At 44.8% G+C, this 16,633-nt stretch overlaps 2 protein-coding genes and 1 non-coding gene across 4 annotated transcripts; 2 read left to right on the forward strand and 1 right to left on the reverse strand.

The window, feature by feature from the left end:
• Nucleotides 1–7,434: 7,434 nt before the first annotated feature.
• On the reverse strand, nucleotides 7,435–7,589 carry LOC124016548. Its single transcript, XR_006835362.1, has one exon. It is a non-coding gene; the product is annotated as a U12 minor spliceosomal RNA (small nuclear RNA).
• A 639-nt stretch (nucleotides 7,590–8,228) lies between these two features.
• Nucleotides 8,229–13,687, forward strand: LOC124016264 (polymerase delta-interacting protein 3-like). 2 transcript variants are annotated; one of them, XM_046331812.1, is made up of 10 exons: nucleotides 8,229–8,385; nucleotides 9,152–9,258; nucleotides 9,730–10,148; nucleotides 10,480–10,539; nucleotides 10,711–10,785; nucleotides 10,984–11,211; nucleotides 12,008–12,085; nucleotides 12,220–12,349; nucleotides 12,500–12,566; nucleotides 12,738–13,687. In XM_046331812.1, the coding sequence occupies exons 1-10, from the start codon at nucleotides 8,318–8,320 to the stop codon at nucleotides 12,943–12,945; spliced, it is 1,440 nt and encodes a 479-aa protein (XP_046187768.1). In that variant the 5' UTR covers nucleotides 8,229–8,317; the 3' UTR covers nucleotides 12,946–13,687. The 2 variants fall into 2 exon arrangements, with proteins under 2 accessions (XP_046187768.1, XP_046187767.1); XM_046331811.1 differs by having other exon boundaries at nucleotides 8,230–8,385; nucleotides 10,477–10,539.
• An 801-nt stretch (nucleotides 13,688–14,488) lies between these two features.
• rrp7a (ribosomal RNA processing 7 homolog A) lies at nucleotides 14,489–16,468 on the forward strand. The gene is made up of 7 exons (XM_046331461.1): nucleotides 14,489–14,576; nucleotides 14,938–15,080; nucleotides 15,236–15,361; nucleotides 15,472–15,595; nucleotides 15,745–15,842; nucleotides 15,915–16,122; nucleotides 16,293–16,468. Exons 1-7 carry the CDS (start codon nucleotides 14,516–14,518, stop codon nucleotides 16,376–16,378), a joined length of 846 nt encoding a protein of 281 aa, XP_046187417.1. The 5' UTR covers nucleotides 14,489–14,515; the 3' UTR covers nucleotides 16,379–16,468.
• The last annotated feature ends 165 nt before the right edge of the window (nucleotides 16,469–16,633 follow it).

Raw genomic sequence — 16,633 nt, forward strand, 5'->3', positions numbered from 1 at the left:
GCCCCAGCTTCAGGCAGGGCAGGCGGAGGGGCAGGTTTCGGGTCGAGAGCCAGACCCTGTCCCCTGGTGCGAACACAGGGGCCTCACTGCGGTGGCGGTCAGCGCTTTTCTTCTGCCGTCCACCGGCCTGCTTGAGAGCGTCCTGGACTGCCCTCCAGGTCTCCCTAGAACGCTGCACCCACTCCTCCACCGCAGGAGCTTCAATCTGACACTGATGCCATGGAGCCAGGACCGGCTGGTAGCCCAGCATGCATTGGAATGGCGACATGTTCATGGAGGAGTGACGGAGTGAGTTCTGGGCCAACTCCGCCCATGGGACGTACCTCGCCCATTCTCCTGGCTGGTCCTGGCAATATGACCTCAGAAACCTACCCACTTCCTGGTTCACTCTCTCCACCTGCCCATTACGCTCGGGGTGATAACCAGAGGTCAGGCTGACCGAGACCCCCAGACGTTCCATAAATGCCCTCCAAACTCGGGACGTAAACTGGGGACCTCGATCAGATATGATGTCCTCCGGCACCCCGTAGTGCCGGAAGACGTGGGTAAATAGAGCCTCCGCAGTCTGTAGAGCCGTAGGGAGACCAGGCAATGGGAGGAGATGGCAGGACTTAGAGAACCGACCAGAATGGTAGTGTTCCCCAGAGACGGGGGAAGATCAGTAAGAAATCCACCGACAGATGAGACCAGGGCCATTGTGGAACCGGGAGGGGCTGTAGTTTCCCTCTAGGCAGGATGCGCCCAGAGCCTTACTCTGGGCACACACTGAACAGGAGGAGACATAGAGCCTCATGTCCTTGGCTAAGGTGGGCCACCAGTATTTCCCCCTAAGACCCCGCACACCGAATCAATTGATCACAGACGGGGCGGCAGGGTAGCCTAGTGGTTAGAGCGTTTGACTAGTAACCGAAAGGTTGCAAGTTCATATCTGTCCTTCTGCCCCTGAGACCGGTAGGACACTGTGAAGGCGCAACCGTAACACCCGCTCAATGTCCGCGTCCACCTCCCATACCACCGGAGCCACCAGCCTAGAAGATGGAAGTAGGATCGATGGACCGGTCCTCAGTGTCATAGAGACGGAACAGCGCGACCCGTTAGTGTTGAAGGAACCTGGTCTATAAGAGATTGTGAATCTGAATCGGGTAAATACGAGGATTCAGTCTCCTCGCCGCCCGGATATACTCCAGATTGCGGTGGTCAGTCCAGATGAGGAAAGATTAGCCCCCTCAAGCCCCTCAGTGTCTCCACACCTTCAGGGCTTTAACCATAGCTAACAATTCCCGGTCCCCCACATCACAGTTCCGCTCTGCCAGACCTAGCTTCTTCGAAAAGAAAGCGCAGGGGCGGAGCTTCGGTGGTGTGCCCGAGCACTGTAATAGCACGGCTCCAACCCCAACCTCGGACGCATCCACCTCCACTATGAACGCTAACGAGCACGTCAGTAAACAGCGCCTCAGCCGACCCCCTTCAGCAGTGAGGTAATAGAAGCTGCCACTTGGCCAAAACCCTGGATAAACCTCTGGTAGTAATTGGCAAACTCTAAAAACCGCTGCACCTCCTTTACCGTGATTGGAGTCGAGACGGCGTTAACGCTCCATCACCACCCCCCGAGGTGGAAATGCCATAACCCAGGAAGGAAATTGCTCATTTGGAGAACACACATTTCTCAGCCTTGACATATAGGTCATGCTCCAGCAGTCGCCCAAGTACCTTGCGCACGTGAGGCGGAATAGATCAAGATGACACCACCACACCCTGCCCGTGCAGGTCCCTGAGAATCTCATCTACAAAGGATTGAAAGATGGCTGGAGCATTCTTTAACCCATACGGCATGACGAGGTACTTATAGTGGCCTGATGTGGTACTAAACGCGTCTCCATCCCGAATACGCACACAGATTATACGCGCTCCTCAGGTCCAGTTTCGTGACAAAACGCACTGGGTGGAATGATTCCACAGCCATAGCGATGAGAGGTAGCGGATAACTAAACCCCACTGTGATGGAATTGAGACCTCGATAATCAATGCACGGATGCAGTCCTCCCTCCTTTTTTTTCACAAATAAAGAAACTCGAGGAGACGGGTGATATGGAGGGCCAAATGTACCCCTGTCTCAGAGATTCCGTGACATATGTCTCCATAGCCAAAGTCTCCTCCTGTGACAATGGGTACATGTGACTCCTGGGAATGCGCACAGAAACCTGGTCTGGACTCTCCACCGATGTGGCACTGATGGAAACCTACCTGAACACTCCTCTGACCACCCCTGGAGAACCCCCTGTCTCCAGGAAATGAGGGGATTGTGAATAGCCAGCCAGGGAACCCCCAGCACCACTGGAAACGCAGGTGAATCGATAAGGAAGAAACTGATCCGCTCCCTATGATCCCCCTGCGTTACCATGTCCAGTGGAACCGTGGCCTCCCTGACCAGCCCTGACCCTAACGGGGAAGGGTGGGTCTATCGGCACCAACGGAATCCCCAACCTACTGGCGAGTCTGCGATCCATAAAACTCCCAGCTGCGCCTGAATCGACTAGTGCCTTATGCTGGAGAGGGGGAAAAAAACATGTGACCAACAGGGAGCTCTGGGTGAGTTTGGTGCTTACTCACCTGGGGTGGCCGAGAAGTGTTCCGCCTGCCATCTCGACTCCCAGACGACTCCTCCAGCACCGGTCTGAAATGTGACCTCCCCGCCCGCAGCAGGTGCAGGAGGAGACTCCTCCTCCAGTCCCCCCTCAGAGTTGGAGCAGGAGGGCTGGGAGGTGGAACTGACAGGACACCTTCTGAACGCCCGTGGGCAGCTAGCAGGTTGTCCAGCCGGATCGACAAGTCTATGAGCTCGTCGAGGGAGAGTGTGGTGTCCCGACAAGCTAGCTCCCTGCGGATGTCCTCCCGGAGGCTGCACTGGTAGTGGTCCATCAGGGCCCTGTCATTCCACCCCGCACCAGCGGCCAAGGTCCGTAACTACAAGGCAAAGTCTTCTCGTCTCCTGTCTGAGGTGAAACAGTCGCTCAGCCGGGTAGTGGTCCCGAGCTGAGTCTGGGCCGTTCCAGACAGCGTTGGCCCAGTCCAGGGCTCTACCCGTCAAGCAGGAGACGAGGACGCTCACACTCTCTTCACCCAAGGGAGTCGGACGAACGGTAGCCAGGTAGAGCTCAAGCTGGAGCAAAAATCCCTGGCATGCAGCCGCCGCTCCATCGTACTCCCTCGGGGGCTCGAGACGCAACGCGCTGGGACTGGACACCGCCGGAGGAGGAGTGGGTTGCGTCGTCTGTGGGGGAGCTGGGGTGGATGTCGGGAGACCACTCCTCTCCCATCGCTCCATCCTCTCCATCATCTGGTCCATCGCCGAACCGATCCGATGGCTGTGTGATGGAGGACGCGCTCCTCCATCGATGGAAGAGGGGTGGTCGCTGCTCCTGCTGACTCCATGGTTTGGTGCGGGTTTCTGTAAAGGCTTCTAGGAATAGTGGGCGGAGGAGTCAGGCGCAGAGAGCAGGGTAGTTCAAAACGTGGATCTTTATTTCAAGAACAGAGTAACGGTCAAGCCACACACCAGGGCACATAAATACACAGTCCAACAAACAGGACGATACTGTCCGGAGAAACAGAATCAACAATAATCCACACACCATGAACAGAAAAACAAGCCTGCACAAAATCCAGCGCGCCTACCGGGTTTAAATAGCCCAAAACCCAAACAAGAAACAGGTGAAACTCATCAGACAAAACTAACTGAAGCAGAAAAACGAGATCGGTGGCAGCTAGTAGGCCGGCGACGATGACCGCCGAGCGCCACCCAAACAGGAAGAGGCACCATCATCGGCGGGATTTGTGACAGTTACATGCAATATGCTTTGTGGACTTTACCAGACAGAGATTACTCTCCGGTTTTGTGATGAAACAAAGGTGTGGTTGAATTTATTCTGCCACTGTGTCTTCTTATTATCTCTGCCTTTGGTATATATCCCGGCGCAAGGCATATGAACTAACAAGTTATAGAACAAACAAGCAATTATCACAGCTCATACACTATATATACAGAAGTATGTGGACACAACTTCAAATGAGTGGATTCGGCTATTTCAGCCACACCCGTTGCTGACTGGTGTATAAAATCGAGCACACTGACATGCAATCTCCATAAACAAACATTGGCAGTGGTGGCCTTACTGAAGAGCTCAGTGACTTTCAAACTGACACCGTCATGGGATGCCACATTTCCAACAAGTCAGTTTGTGAAATTTCTGCCCTTCCAGAGCTGCCCGGTCAACTGTAAGTGCTGTTATTGTGAAGTGGAAACGTCTAGGAGCAACAGCGGCTCACTTCAGCTGCGAAGTGGTAGGTCACACAAGCTCACAGAACGGGATCGCAGCGTGTAAAAATCAGCTATCCTTGATTGCAACACTCTGTACCAAGTTCCAAACTGCCTCTGGAAGCAATATCAGCACAATAACTGTTCTCTGGGAGTTTCATGAAATGGGTTTCCATGGCTGAGCAACCGCACACAAGCCTAAGGGCCAAGCGTCAGCTGGAGTGGTGTAAAGCTCGCCGCCGTTGGTCACTGGAGCAGTAGAAAAGCATTCTCTGAAGGGATGAATCACACTTCACCATCTGGCAGTCTGACGGACAAATCTGGATTTGGCGGATGGCAGGAGAACGCTACCTGCCCCAATGCATAGTGCCAACTGTAAAGTTTGGAGGAGGAGTAATAATGGTCTGGGTCTGTTTTTCATGGTTTGGACGAGGCCCCTTGGTTCCAGTGGAGGGAAATCTTAACGCTACAGCATACAATGACATTCTAGATGATTCTGTGCTTCCAACTTTGTGGTAACAGTTTTGTGATGGTCCTTTCCTGTTTCAGCATGACCATGCCCCTGTGCACAAAGCGAGGTCCATACAGATGGTTTGTTGAGATTGGTGTGGAAGAACTTGACTGGCCTGCACAGAGCCCTGACCTGAATACCTGAACACCTTTGGGATGAATTGGAAAATTGACTAAGAGCCAGGCCTAATGCTCTGGTGGCTGAATGGAAGCAAGTCCCTGCAGCAATGTTCTAACATCGAGTGGAAAGCATTCTCTGAACAGTGGATGATGTTATTTATTTATTTAACCTTTATTTAACTAGGCAAGTCAGTTAAGAACTAATTCTTATTTATGATACAGCCTGGAATCGAACCAGGGTGTCTGTAGTGACACCTCAAGCACTGAGATGCAGTGCCTTAGACCGCTGCGCCACTATTAGCAAAGGGGGGACCAACTCCATATTAATGCCCATGATTTTGGAATGATATGTTCGACGAGCAGGTGTCCACATACTTTTTGTCATTGGTGTATGTTGTTGTTTTTTCTGGCTTGGCTTTCCCAGTGATTTTACCCACGCACCGCTACTGCTCTTTAGTGGTTATTACTACCAGAGATGGTTAGAATCTATATCGCCTCTGGTTATTACCCCTCCACGAAATGACTGAGAAACATAATTAACCGTTTTTTACTGACTTTTATGGTGAATTAATGGAACCTTGTTTCATTACGGACTGGAAAGGAGGCTACAAAATACCATTTTTTGTGGTTGAAATTATATTTCACCACATGAGAGACCTTTCACATTGATTCATCTGATTTTGCCTGTGTCCAGCTCTGCATGGGAAGGTGTTTTACCACTTGGCTGTGGTAGGTCTGGTAGTGACAGTAGGATGCATTGAGAAAATACAGATATGGGACACTAATACAAGGCATCATACTTAGTCATACTCACACATGGTCAGGAAGGAAATTATATGACAAATAATGATCAGTTAAAAATCATCTACTATATCATGCCCTTAACACCGACACCGACACCGACACCGACACCGACACACACACACACACACACACACACACACACACACACACACACACACACACACACACACACACACACACACACACACACACACACACACACACACACACACACACACACACACACACACACACACACACACACACACACACACACACACACACACACACTCACACACACACACACACACACAACCTGATTAATTTGGCTCTATATGCTTCTATAACTTTATAGTGACATTTTCTTTGCTTTATCTTGGCCAGGTCGCAATTGTAAAATAAAGGTGAAATAAATACTTGCCTACCTGGTTTCACAGTGTTCCTACCTTTTTGTTTGGCCTATAATGTTTGTAAATATATATACAATACTGCCACCTTGTGGCACAAAGTTAAATGCACTCGGGTTTTGGTGGAAATTCCGGAAACAATTTATGGTCAATAACTAGGTTTCCATCGACAACAGATTTTCATGTGAATATTTAAAAATCCGTAAAAAGAAAATATGCGCATTTTCTCACCAGTGGTGTTACCAAGAAACGGACTTGTTGCGGATAAAAATCTGGGCGTGATGACGTGTTTGAATATTTATTGGAAAGAAGCATCAACATCACCGTGTACTTTCACCACCCTGTAAAATTAATCATAAATTATTTAATCTGTAGCCTAATAAACTGCATGGTTTCCCGAGTCGTAGTGGGAGGAGCACCCACCATGTTGACTTTGTGTGACTCCCAAGTTTAATTTGATATGATGGTTATTAGATCAATATTTGCGCATAAAGGCGTTTCCACCGCCATTTTACCCATAATTAATAATACCATGTAGAAAGGAACAAATTACCTGTCTGCAATTACACAATTGTGCTGAAACTTCCTGTTTCCATCACAGCTTTCGGATTTTTTTCATAGGGTATGACTTTAATCATAAAAACTGTGGATGGAAACGTAGTTATTATCTAGGTTTCCATCCAATTGGCAACAGATGTATATATTCCCTAATCAGCATAAGTGGGTATGTTTCCACCAAACTGACATGTTGAACATTAAAGGTCCTTCTGTAGCTCAGTTGGTAGAGCATGGCGCTTGTAACGCCAGGGTAGTGGGTTCGATTCCCGGGACCACCCATACGTAGATTGTATGCACACATGACTGTAAGTCGCTTTGGATAAAAGCGTCTGCTAAATGGCATATATTATTATATTATTAAAATCAGAGCGTGATGACGTGGTGCACACAACATTAACTTTTGATGTACCAAATAAAAATCTAAAGTAGAATGTGTTTTCATCGCATATTCAACTACAACTAATTTTGTCACAACTGTTTGTTAAATAGCTAATGTGCCTACTCTGTCTTCATTTTTTTATATACAGTATGACATTACCCGCATAAAAACTGCTGATGGAACGTGGTTAGAGAAATAGAAGGCAGAGATGTTCTTTATGTTGAAAATGGTTTTGGAGAAGGTGAAGTAAGTACTATATCAATGTAATAGTACGTTACAATCATGGAAAATATAATTCCATTCTGGTTCTGTGTAACTTGTGTCAGTAATCCGAAAGAGGTTTATATTTTACATGAGAGGTCGGGGCAGATCCATGTCCCGCAAGGCATCTCACAAAGTAGGTGAGTCACCTAAACAGGCGGACCTGTACCCGTTCAAAAATTGATCTCGCAAATCTAGGCGAGGACACGGGCGTCACCCCGCGTCGTTATTTTCCTTACTCATCAGTTTAAGGCATAACTAATCGATGGTCGAGGGCATTACTTACCCCTGTATGCAGACTATTACACTCGTGGTGTTTAACATTGGTGTTCACTTCAAAAAGTATAAACCTACAGTTGCATTTTATTTTCTGAGCTCATTATGTGATACATAATTGTATGTTTTCATTCCTCAATTTAATCAGGTAAAATATAGCTTTTCTAACGGGATTTTACTTATTTACACTGGTTTCAAGCTATTTGGAGCGCAAAGGTTGATGGGAAAGTTAAAACGTTTATTTTACCCCCCGGCATTTTTTATTTTTTTACTTCGTGAAGAGCAATCGATACCAGAGGTCTCTAAGGCCTATGCAATTTATTTACATTTGTTTATGTTTTATGTTAAAATTATCATGTTTTGTTAATTGATAATGACCAATGAATGGCATTGATGTAATCATTGACACTTCACATAACCTAATAGGCCTTTAAAACCGTATAAAATATGAATTTCTCTTAAAATAATACATTCTGGTATTTGGATATTGCTAAACAAATGTAAGAGTAAAATAGATCTGTATTGGTATTTCAAACACCATAGATATATTTAATTTGTATACGTAATTCTATTATGGTGTCAACAATGTAGTTTTTCAAGGAGCTATTATTTTATGAGTTCGCCATTTTTGATCCAACTTGCCTTCCATAGTCTCTTCTCGTTTTTCTCTGTCCAGTTACGATCACTCATGCGTTTGAGTCAAAGAAGATGGAAGATATTTCTTTGGACGAAGTGATACGTCGACGCGGTTTAAACAACAAAGAAACAATTAAAAGGTATTCATTTAGCAATTTATGAGTTTGAATGCAATTTATGAACGTTATGCCTCGAGTTGTATCATTCAACGTCATGAATAAATTCATTTTCCAGAAAGCCTCGGCTATTTCAGTTCCTCAGCGGTCCTTTTTCAAGGCCTGTACTCGCCGTTGGATTAGCTACAATCATGTAGCTAACGTTACTATCTATCGCTACACCTGATATCAATGAGCAAAATACGCGCAGCTAGCTATTTATCAGTGCTCCGTTTAACTTGTTAGCTAACTAGGTAAAAAAATGTTTTATCAACAATTGATGACGGTAAGTTAGCTATCGACCAAAACAATTACCGAATAAGGTAAACAGTTCGCTGGAATGTACGTTCGGTAGTTAGCTATAAACTAACAATGGTTACAAACGCAGAAACGTTTAGCGTAACTAATTAGTATACCTATAGATATGGTACAGAGCGCCAGGCAGTATTGTAGATTTTCTACCTCGAGCCATATGTAGTCAACTAGTTGTAGCCTAGTCCTCCATTATATAATATTCACATTTTGGAAAACACAAGGAGCGCATATCAGAACATTTAACGTTACACTATTTGATTTTGTATATCGCTTTGAGTATACCTAGAGAGCCATACTGAATGTAGGACACAATCAAATACTATAGCTGGTGTTAAACGAGCTCCATGTGTGTTTTGCTAAATGTGGATATTAGATCATGGAGGATTAGGCTACCACTAGTTGACACCAATGTCGACCTCTTCCTCTTGTCTTTCAGGCCTATGTTCGGCAGGGGTGCTGGAGGGGTCGGGAGGACCTTTGATGCCCGACAGAAAATTGGGATGACAGATGTCAGACAGAGACTTGGTGGAGGAGGAGGAACTGGTAACCAAAAACAAGACCTGGCCTGCAGGGCAAATAGCCTTTCAATAGTATCAAATATTCAACAGAATGACTTTGTTGGAACTCAAACAATTATTTAATTCTGAACATCTTTTAGAGCAATGCTCAGGGTAATGTGTAAAGTAATACATGCCCCAGCCTTTGTCAGAGGTAAAGCAGGTATTTTGTGTGAGGCCCTGCCTATTGCCCTATTGAGAAGTAGAGGGATGTATTCCATTTGACGGATTGATTTTGTGTCAAGTGGACATGAAAAATGCTTATTGAGACTTCAAGAGATCTGATCTGGGTGTCTCTCTTACCTTAGCCCCATTTACAAAATAATATTTTGTTTCAAATTACACATTTTACTGTTGGACTACATTACGTTCTGTTATGCATTCTTGCAAGTCAGATCAGGCATTGGAATGGTTTCTTGCCTTCTGCTCACTCTTGTCCTGCTTTCGCTTCCTCCAGCTTTTCAAGTGAAGGATGCAAGAGAGAAACTTGGCCAGAAAGATGCCCGCTTCCGAATCCGTGGCGGAGGAGGAGCAGGTGGGGTCCAGGATGCCCGACAGATGATCAACTCGCGAAAAGGAGGTCCGAATACATTTAATGTTACCCCACAGAGTTTACAGCAGATACCAGCAGCACAGCTACAGACACATGTGCAGCAGATACAGATACACACTTCCAATGACATTGCCAGTGCAAATGCCAGGCAGTTTACCCCCAACCTACAAGGAATGAACATTAGAGCTGGGGTTACGCCACAGCTGGGGGGTGCACCTAAGAGGATGATGGATGCTCGTGATAGGCTGAGCCTCAAGAGGACCATTGGAGCTCCACCAAGCCAAGGAATGGCGGCACCCATGAAGATCACTAAAACCATCCAGGTAAGTGATCAGGCTGACAGTTGGCTCCAAAGTGATAGTAACCACAGGTCCAGGATCTGCTCTAATATTATCCATGCTTCGCTACTAGACAGAATTTACCCACTTGTCGCTCAAAATGTGCACGGATAAGAGAATGCAAATTATTGCATTGTTTATAGTGGTAAAGCATAGCTTCACTCCAAACATAGTTGCTAGCTGAAGTTAATTGGAAATGAGTTTAAAGTTCAACTAGGCTTATTTGCTATTTAGTTATTTGTAGCATGCTTTTAGAGTCAAGTATATTAATTCACCTTCTTCTGAATAATTATATTATTTCACTTTATTTTAGCAGCAAAGGCCGGTAGGGATGTCAAGTGGGATCCGTATGAAAATGCCAAGCAGGGGTTCCCAGGTAAGGGACATTTTTTGAAAAGATAAGAATCAGAAGTTAGATGGCAGAATTGATTAAAATGGTCTTAGATAATAAAGTTTTCTTTAGAGTATATCAACTGAATTTGGTTGATTTCTGCTGGTCATGCGTCACTGCAATGCATATGTGAGTAACGTACCATCTCTCACTCAGTCTTTCTCAGGTGATGATGATATCCCTAGCAAACAGATGAAGACCACCACTGGCAACCAAATGCTGCAGTCACGGGTGTGAAGACTATGCTATGTTTTCTTAACTTTTCTCTCTTTCTGTTGCTTTTTCCTAAATGATCTGTATCTGTAATTCTTTATTCAATAGAACTCAAATATCCCTTTAATACTGCCACACTGGCTGCATTGGTGTCTCACTCTCAACGTTCCATTCATTCACTGAAAAGTTTCAATGCTTCCTCTCTTTCTACAACAGCCTGGCACCCTGGGCTGCCCTTTCACTATGTCAGCCCCCATCACTAAAGTAGTCAAAAACGATGCGTACACCGCTCCTCGTCCCCCAGTGCCTGTGACACCCACAAGAACCAACCCTAGTGTAGGGGCCTCCCGCTCCTCTGCTCTCGACTTACAGCCCATCTCCAGGACCCTCCGGCAGGCAGGGCCCACAGCGGAGCCCAACTCCCAGCCTCCTCCACCCCCACAGGTCAGTCTTCACATGTCCCTTCACTCAGCTACTGGAGCACTGGATTACATAAGGTCATCTCTATAGGAATGTGTTGGTAGGGATGCTAGCAGATACCTATAGACTTCCAGTCATTGTGCTAATGCTAGTTAGCATCATTGGCTTGCAAAACTACTTCTAACTTAATACTGGACAGAGACATACAAATGGTATCCACAAGTTTATCTGACTCTGGGGAAGTAGATAAATGGCCTCCTTGTCAAATCTCGAAGTATATATCTCTAACCCAGCGGTGGGCAATTCCAGTCCTCGGGGTCCTGATTGGTGTCACAGTTTTGCCCCAGCCCCAGCTAACACGCCTGACTCCAATAACCACCTAATCATGATCTTCAGTTTAGAATGCAGTTTGATTAACCAGCTGTGTTTGCTAGGGATGGAGAAAAAGTGACACCAATGCCCACCCCTGCTCTAACCAGTTAACAAGCGGTTAAATTAGTTCTAAACAGTAAAATTATGTGACCAACAGAAGATGCTTTGCATGCGTAAAAGGAACTTGACATTTTTTCATATGAAGGAAAGCGTCCAGGTTTCAAACAATTAAGTATTAAGTGTTCAACATATAACTGCCACCAGGAAAGTCACATTTTGGACTGCACTGGGCCTTTAACATCACTAGTTGGCAGCATAGCAAGCCTTGGGGTCAGTAATCAACCTACTTCTCTCTCGTTGACGATAGATTAACATAAAGCATAGCATTGGCTTATTGTGTTGGTGTGACTTGTGTTTGATTGTAAAGTGTTTTGGTGCACCCCTTCAGCCTACCTTCAGTCCTCTGGAGGGGACTAAAATAACAGTGAATAATCTGCACCCCCGTGTCACTGAAGAGGACATAGTGGTAAGTGCCTCACAATGTTCAGTTCTCTGCTGTTTTAGATTCTCTCTAGCTGTTTGTGTAAGTTTCAGACCTGCTTACGATGCATTTAGCACATTCAACTGACCTTTTTCCTGTGTTCTTGTGACGGTCCACAGGAGCTGTTCTGTGTGTGCGGTGCCTTGAAGCGAGCGAGGCTGGTGAAGGTGGGGATTGCTGAAGTGGTGTTTGTGAGGAAGGAGGATGCTGTGAGTGCCTACAGGAAATACAACAACCGTTGTCTGGATGGTAAGGGCCTTCAGCAAGGGCAACATTTATTTTAAGGTTGATTGAGTTTTTGGGGAACCAGTCTTGGGTAATGATGTAGGTGATGATGAATAGTTATCTGAGAAGGCATTGGTTTTACTTTCTTAAATCTTTATTCATTCTCTTCCCAAGGCCAGCCCATGAAGTGCAATCTTCACATACAGGGGAATGTCATCACTTCAGACCAGCCCATTCTTTTGTAAGTCTCTCTCTGTCTGTTATATTCATAGTTCTCACTGCCCCCTTGGTCGCGTTGCATGCAAATCAAAGTATTACATTGTAGTCCACAATGTGCATGATTTCTTCCTTTCCAATTGCAATGCACGTTGTCTTTCAGCATCACATAAAATCCCCTATTTCTCTCTCACAGGAGGCTCAGTGACACTCCAGGCACTGGAAGGAAAGAGGGTCTGCCCCTCTCTTTGTCTCGCCCCGGGGGTCGTCCAGCCTCCTCTCAACCCACACCTGAGGTGGATCCCCAGACCATCCTCAAGGCCCTGTTCAAATCTACTGTCCAGACCCCCTCTACCACAGAGTCTCCCGGTTCACAGTGCACAGCCTTCCGCATTAAGATATAACTTTCTAGTACATCCACACACATACGTGTCACACAACACATACTACATCCACCCTCCTGTTTGACAGAGACATCTACTGAGATGATCAAATAGCATGATACTGTATTTGTATAAATTGTGACCGATCATTGGCAGGTTGTAACATCTAAAATTAACACTGGTGCCGTCGTCCAGATTTTTAGGAAAGAAACCCATTTGTAACAGTGGCGAACTACATAGATGCATGTCTCATAACCGACCAATGTGAGGCAGTCTGATTTGTTCATTTATTGTTTTAATCAAATTTGGTGGGGGGATATCACATGGTTCACTTTTACAACTGTTCAAATAGTTCACATTGAACACCCCTCTTGGAATCATGAGATGTTTTGTGCTGGTTGGAGTCTCTCTTCCCCCCCCCAACCGATGGTCTCACTATGACTTGATGCACAAACCCATGAAGATAATTGTACTGTGAACTACAGGCAACAGTGGTTCTTGTACTGGACATAATATAAAGTTTGATTTCAGAATGACTTGTACACATGCTTGTATTCCGTTGTGGTATTTGGTTTGCCATTCTCCTTTTTGTGGCATTGCTTTTTGAGCAGCTCAGAGAAGTTATGCTAATTTGCTCAATTTATGTTCAACTGTCTGTAAATGGCTTTTTACAGCTGCCTTTTATGTCAGTCATGAAGATATGGTAGTGAGGTCAGATCTATGTACAAGTTAATTACTGCCAATAAATATGTTGCTTTATAAAGATGTGTTCATATTGATGTGTGTGTGTGTATATAAATCATTGGTTCATATCCTTATTTAAAAAAAAAAAATCATTTTGCGTGAGTGTCTTTGTCTGCTAGACCGGGCTTCACAAAACCTTTTGGGGCCGGAGATCCCTTTTGTGATAGCAAATTCATTAGGGACCCCCTCATAAACAGATTACAACGCAAGTGCAATTTAAAAAGGGCTTTCAGGGGGTTTTACATGGTTTGCACAGCAGCCAAAGTCCCAGACCCTGGGAAGGAGCATTTAAAATACCCTGCTCTTGGCATTTGAGAGAAAATATAGCTGTTTTAATTTTGTCATGGGCAGACATGTTTTGTTGTTCCAGCTTTAAAGCTATTCTGTAATTCTACACGTTTTGCCATGAGGCAGAGAGCAAGCTGCTGTTTTAAAGCTTCAATTTGGGAATAGTATTGAGTTTAAAAATGTATAAATGGTGGCGTACTGTGAATACCAATATCCCTGAGCCTCCCTTGGCCCATGTTGCTAAGGACATACATTGTAAATAAATACTATTACATAGTGCTCTATTACATACTTTACATTTATTCCACGGATCCTTTGACCAAAAGTCGTATAATCTGTTAGTAATATTAATTTAAAAAAATGTAATGTTAAATATGTATGTTGAGATCTGGCAGCGGAACCCTGCAGTACACCTAGACCCCATTTTGAGAACCCCTGTGATACACAGCTAGAGCCTCCAAAAAGTAGGATTGACATTTTTGGTGGGGGGATTTGTATTAAGCATATTTAGACTACAACCAATCCATTTCTACTTCCTGTGTGAAAGGTCGCAAAGAAGATGGCGCCGTCCAAGAAGAAACATGCCAACCAGGCTTGTGTTATTCCAGGAGGTTTTACAGGTAACCATTGCTAAAAAATAACACACGTAGACGGAGAATGTGATTTAAAAAATATAATTTTGGGTTTGTTAGTTCGATCATGATCTCATTCTGTTTCAACCACACTAGCGTGCTTCGAGCTAGCTAACTCCACAACGTATGTCGAACACTCAATTTAAGCTTGCTTCAAGACCAAACTTTGTAAACACATGAGTCTTGAGGTTGTTGGTGTTTAACGATTAAAATCGCTCAACTTGATGTCTGTATATTATTTGGACTACATCATGTAGCTTAAGCAAATATTGTCTATGTTTTACTCTCTAGGCCTGCCTAGACAGATGTTTCTGTTTTGACTGTATTCTGACTGAACTACTCTTCTCAGTGCTTTCTCTACAGTTCAGTACTGACAGTGTTGCCCAGCACAAAATATGTGTAAAAGAGCACCGGGTGCGAGCAGAGAAAACCACACAAAGACCCCTCGACAGAACACTGTTTGTCCTTAACATTCCTCCATATTGCTCTGAGGTACGTTTATGTTGTAAAGACTGTCAATTACCAATCAGTGTGCATGTGATTGTTGTACTATTAGCAAGTCTACAGAAAAATGAAATGTTTGTGCTACAGCTGTCTGTGGCTTAAATAAGGTATACATGTACTAATCTCTTTCTGCTGTCTTTCAGGGTGTCATAAAGGAGCTCTTCTCTCAGTTTGGTCCTGTTCAGTCTGTGGAGCTGAGAGAGAAGCCAGGGTCCTTTGAGCACTCAGGACCCAAACTGGCCAAGTATTTCACACCAGCACAAAAACAGGTATGCCCTGAATCCAGACAACGAAGCTCAGTGTTTAGATCAGATTGATTATTGAAGTGCCTATGGACACCTTTTCAGTATTGAGCCTTTTCTGTTTCCATTCCCGACAGGGGTTCAGAGTGGGTTACATCGTGTTTCAGAAGGCCATCAGTATTACAGCAGTGAAGTCCCATCCCCATGATGTCCCATTGGTTGTTTCCACAGAGCAGCGACCTGTGTGGACAGGTCTACAGAGTAAGTGAGCTTTAAAGTGCTCTTCTAGATGCTTGGTCTTTTCTAAATATCGGCAGAATGTATAAAATTGGAAAGATATTTCACCCAGATTTAATACAGTATTTAACATGCCTTTCACTTCTGTCTTGCTTTTATTTCTTTGCCTTTAGAATGGATTCATCAGTACAAGCAGTCATTTGCTCAGCCAGACAAACTACAGGAGGCAGTTGACACCTTCATGCAGGATTATGATAAGAGAAAAGAAGAGGTCAAATTCTCTCCCTGTATCTCAATCTCAACTCATTTTGGTATTTCTGTTAACATTTTTTTTCTTACCCAGGAGGCAGAGCGACAAAAGGAGGAGGCTGAGGAGCAGCTGGAGGATGAGGAGGGCTGGGTAAAAGTTACCAGGGTTAAAAGTGGGACCAAGACCCGCCCCCACAGTGAGGTATCCAATCAGAAAGCTCTGCAGAAGGAGAGCAGAAAGAGGAAGCGAAAGGAGCTCATGAACTTCTACACCTGGCAGCACAGAAACACACAGAAAGAACGTAAGTTATGGTTCTAGTCATTTGATCACAACAGAAGCACAATGTGTGGTGAAATCCTTTTATTCTTTAGTGCAAAACTTTTGTTCAGTCATTCTGGATTCACTGCTAACTCTGTCCCTATTACTCAGTCACTCTGCATTTATTTTGAAAAGGGTTATTCTCTCTTTCAGACATCGCTGAACTGAGGAAAAAGTTTGAAGAGGACAAACAGCGAATTGCTTTGCTAAGAGCACAGAGGAAGTTCCGACCTTACTGAATCAAGTTTCTTCTGAGATTCTCCCCACCTTCGTGTTTTTTTAAACCACCTAACCACACCATTGATGTCAATAAATATCAATTTATTCTGTTTGTATAGTTTTGTTTGTCACTGATACAGTAATGTATGGAGTCTTCAAGTTTGATTGGTATTTGATTCAAAAGTTGTGAATCATTACCTTAAGATCACTTCATGTTTTCCAACAGACACCCTTGTATTCTGCTATTTCTGGGGCTGTAGGATAGGAGGCGTTAA

The sequence above is a fragment of the Oncorhynchus gorbuscha genome, linkage group LG26, assembly GCF_021184085.1.
Source record: "Oncorhynchus gorbuscha isolate QuinsamMale2020 ecotype Even-year linkage group LG26, OgorEven_v1.0, whole genome shotgun sequence".
Taxonomy (NCBI): domain Eukaryota; kingdom Metazoa; phylum Chordata; class Actinopteri; order Salmoniformes; family Salmonidae; genus Oncorhynchus; species Oncorhynchus gorbuscha.

What these genes read in the sequence shown, in the direction of transcription:
- LOC124016264 (XM_046331811.1), top strand. Translation starts at nt 8,318, where the DNA reads ATGGAAGATATTTCTTTGGACGAAGTGATACGTCGACGCGGTTTAAAC. An exon ending in AGCCTCCTCCACCCCCACAG is followed by an intron (nt 11,212 to 12,007) that starts GTCAGTCTTCAC and finishes GCACCCCTTCAG; the next exon opens with CCTACCTTCAGTCCTCTGGA. An exon ending in CAACAACCGTTGTCTGGATG is followed by an intron (nt 12,350 to 12,499) that starts GTAAGGGCCTTC and finishes TCTCTTCCCAAG; the next exon opens with GCCAGCCCATGAAGTGCAAT.
- rrp7a (XM_046331461.1), top strand. Translation starts at nt 14,516, where the DNA reads ATGGCGCCGTCCAAGAAGAAACATGCCAACCAGGCTTGTGTTATTCCA. An exon ending in TTCCTCCATATTGCTCTGAG is followed by an intron (nt 15,081 to 15,235) that starts GTACGTTTATGT and finishes GCTGTCTTTCAG; the next exon opens with GGTGTCATAAAGGAGCTCTT. An exon ending in CAGAAACACACAGAAAGAAC is followed by an intron (nt 16,123 to 16,292) that starts GTAAGTTATGGT and finishes TCTCTCTTTCAG; the next exon opens with ACATCGCTGAACTGAGGAAA.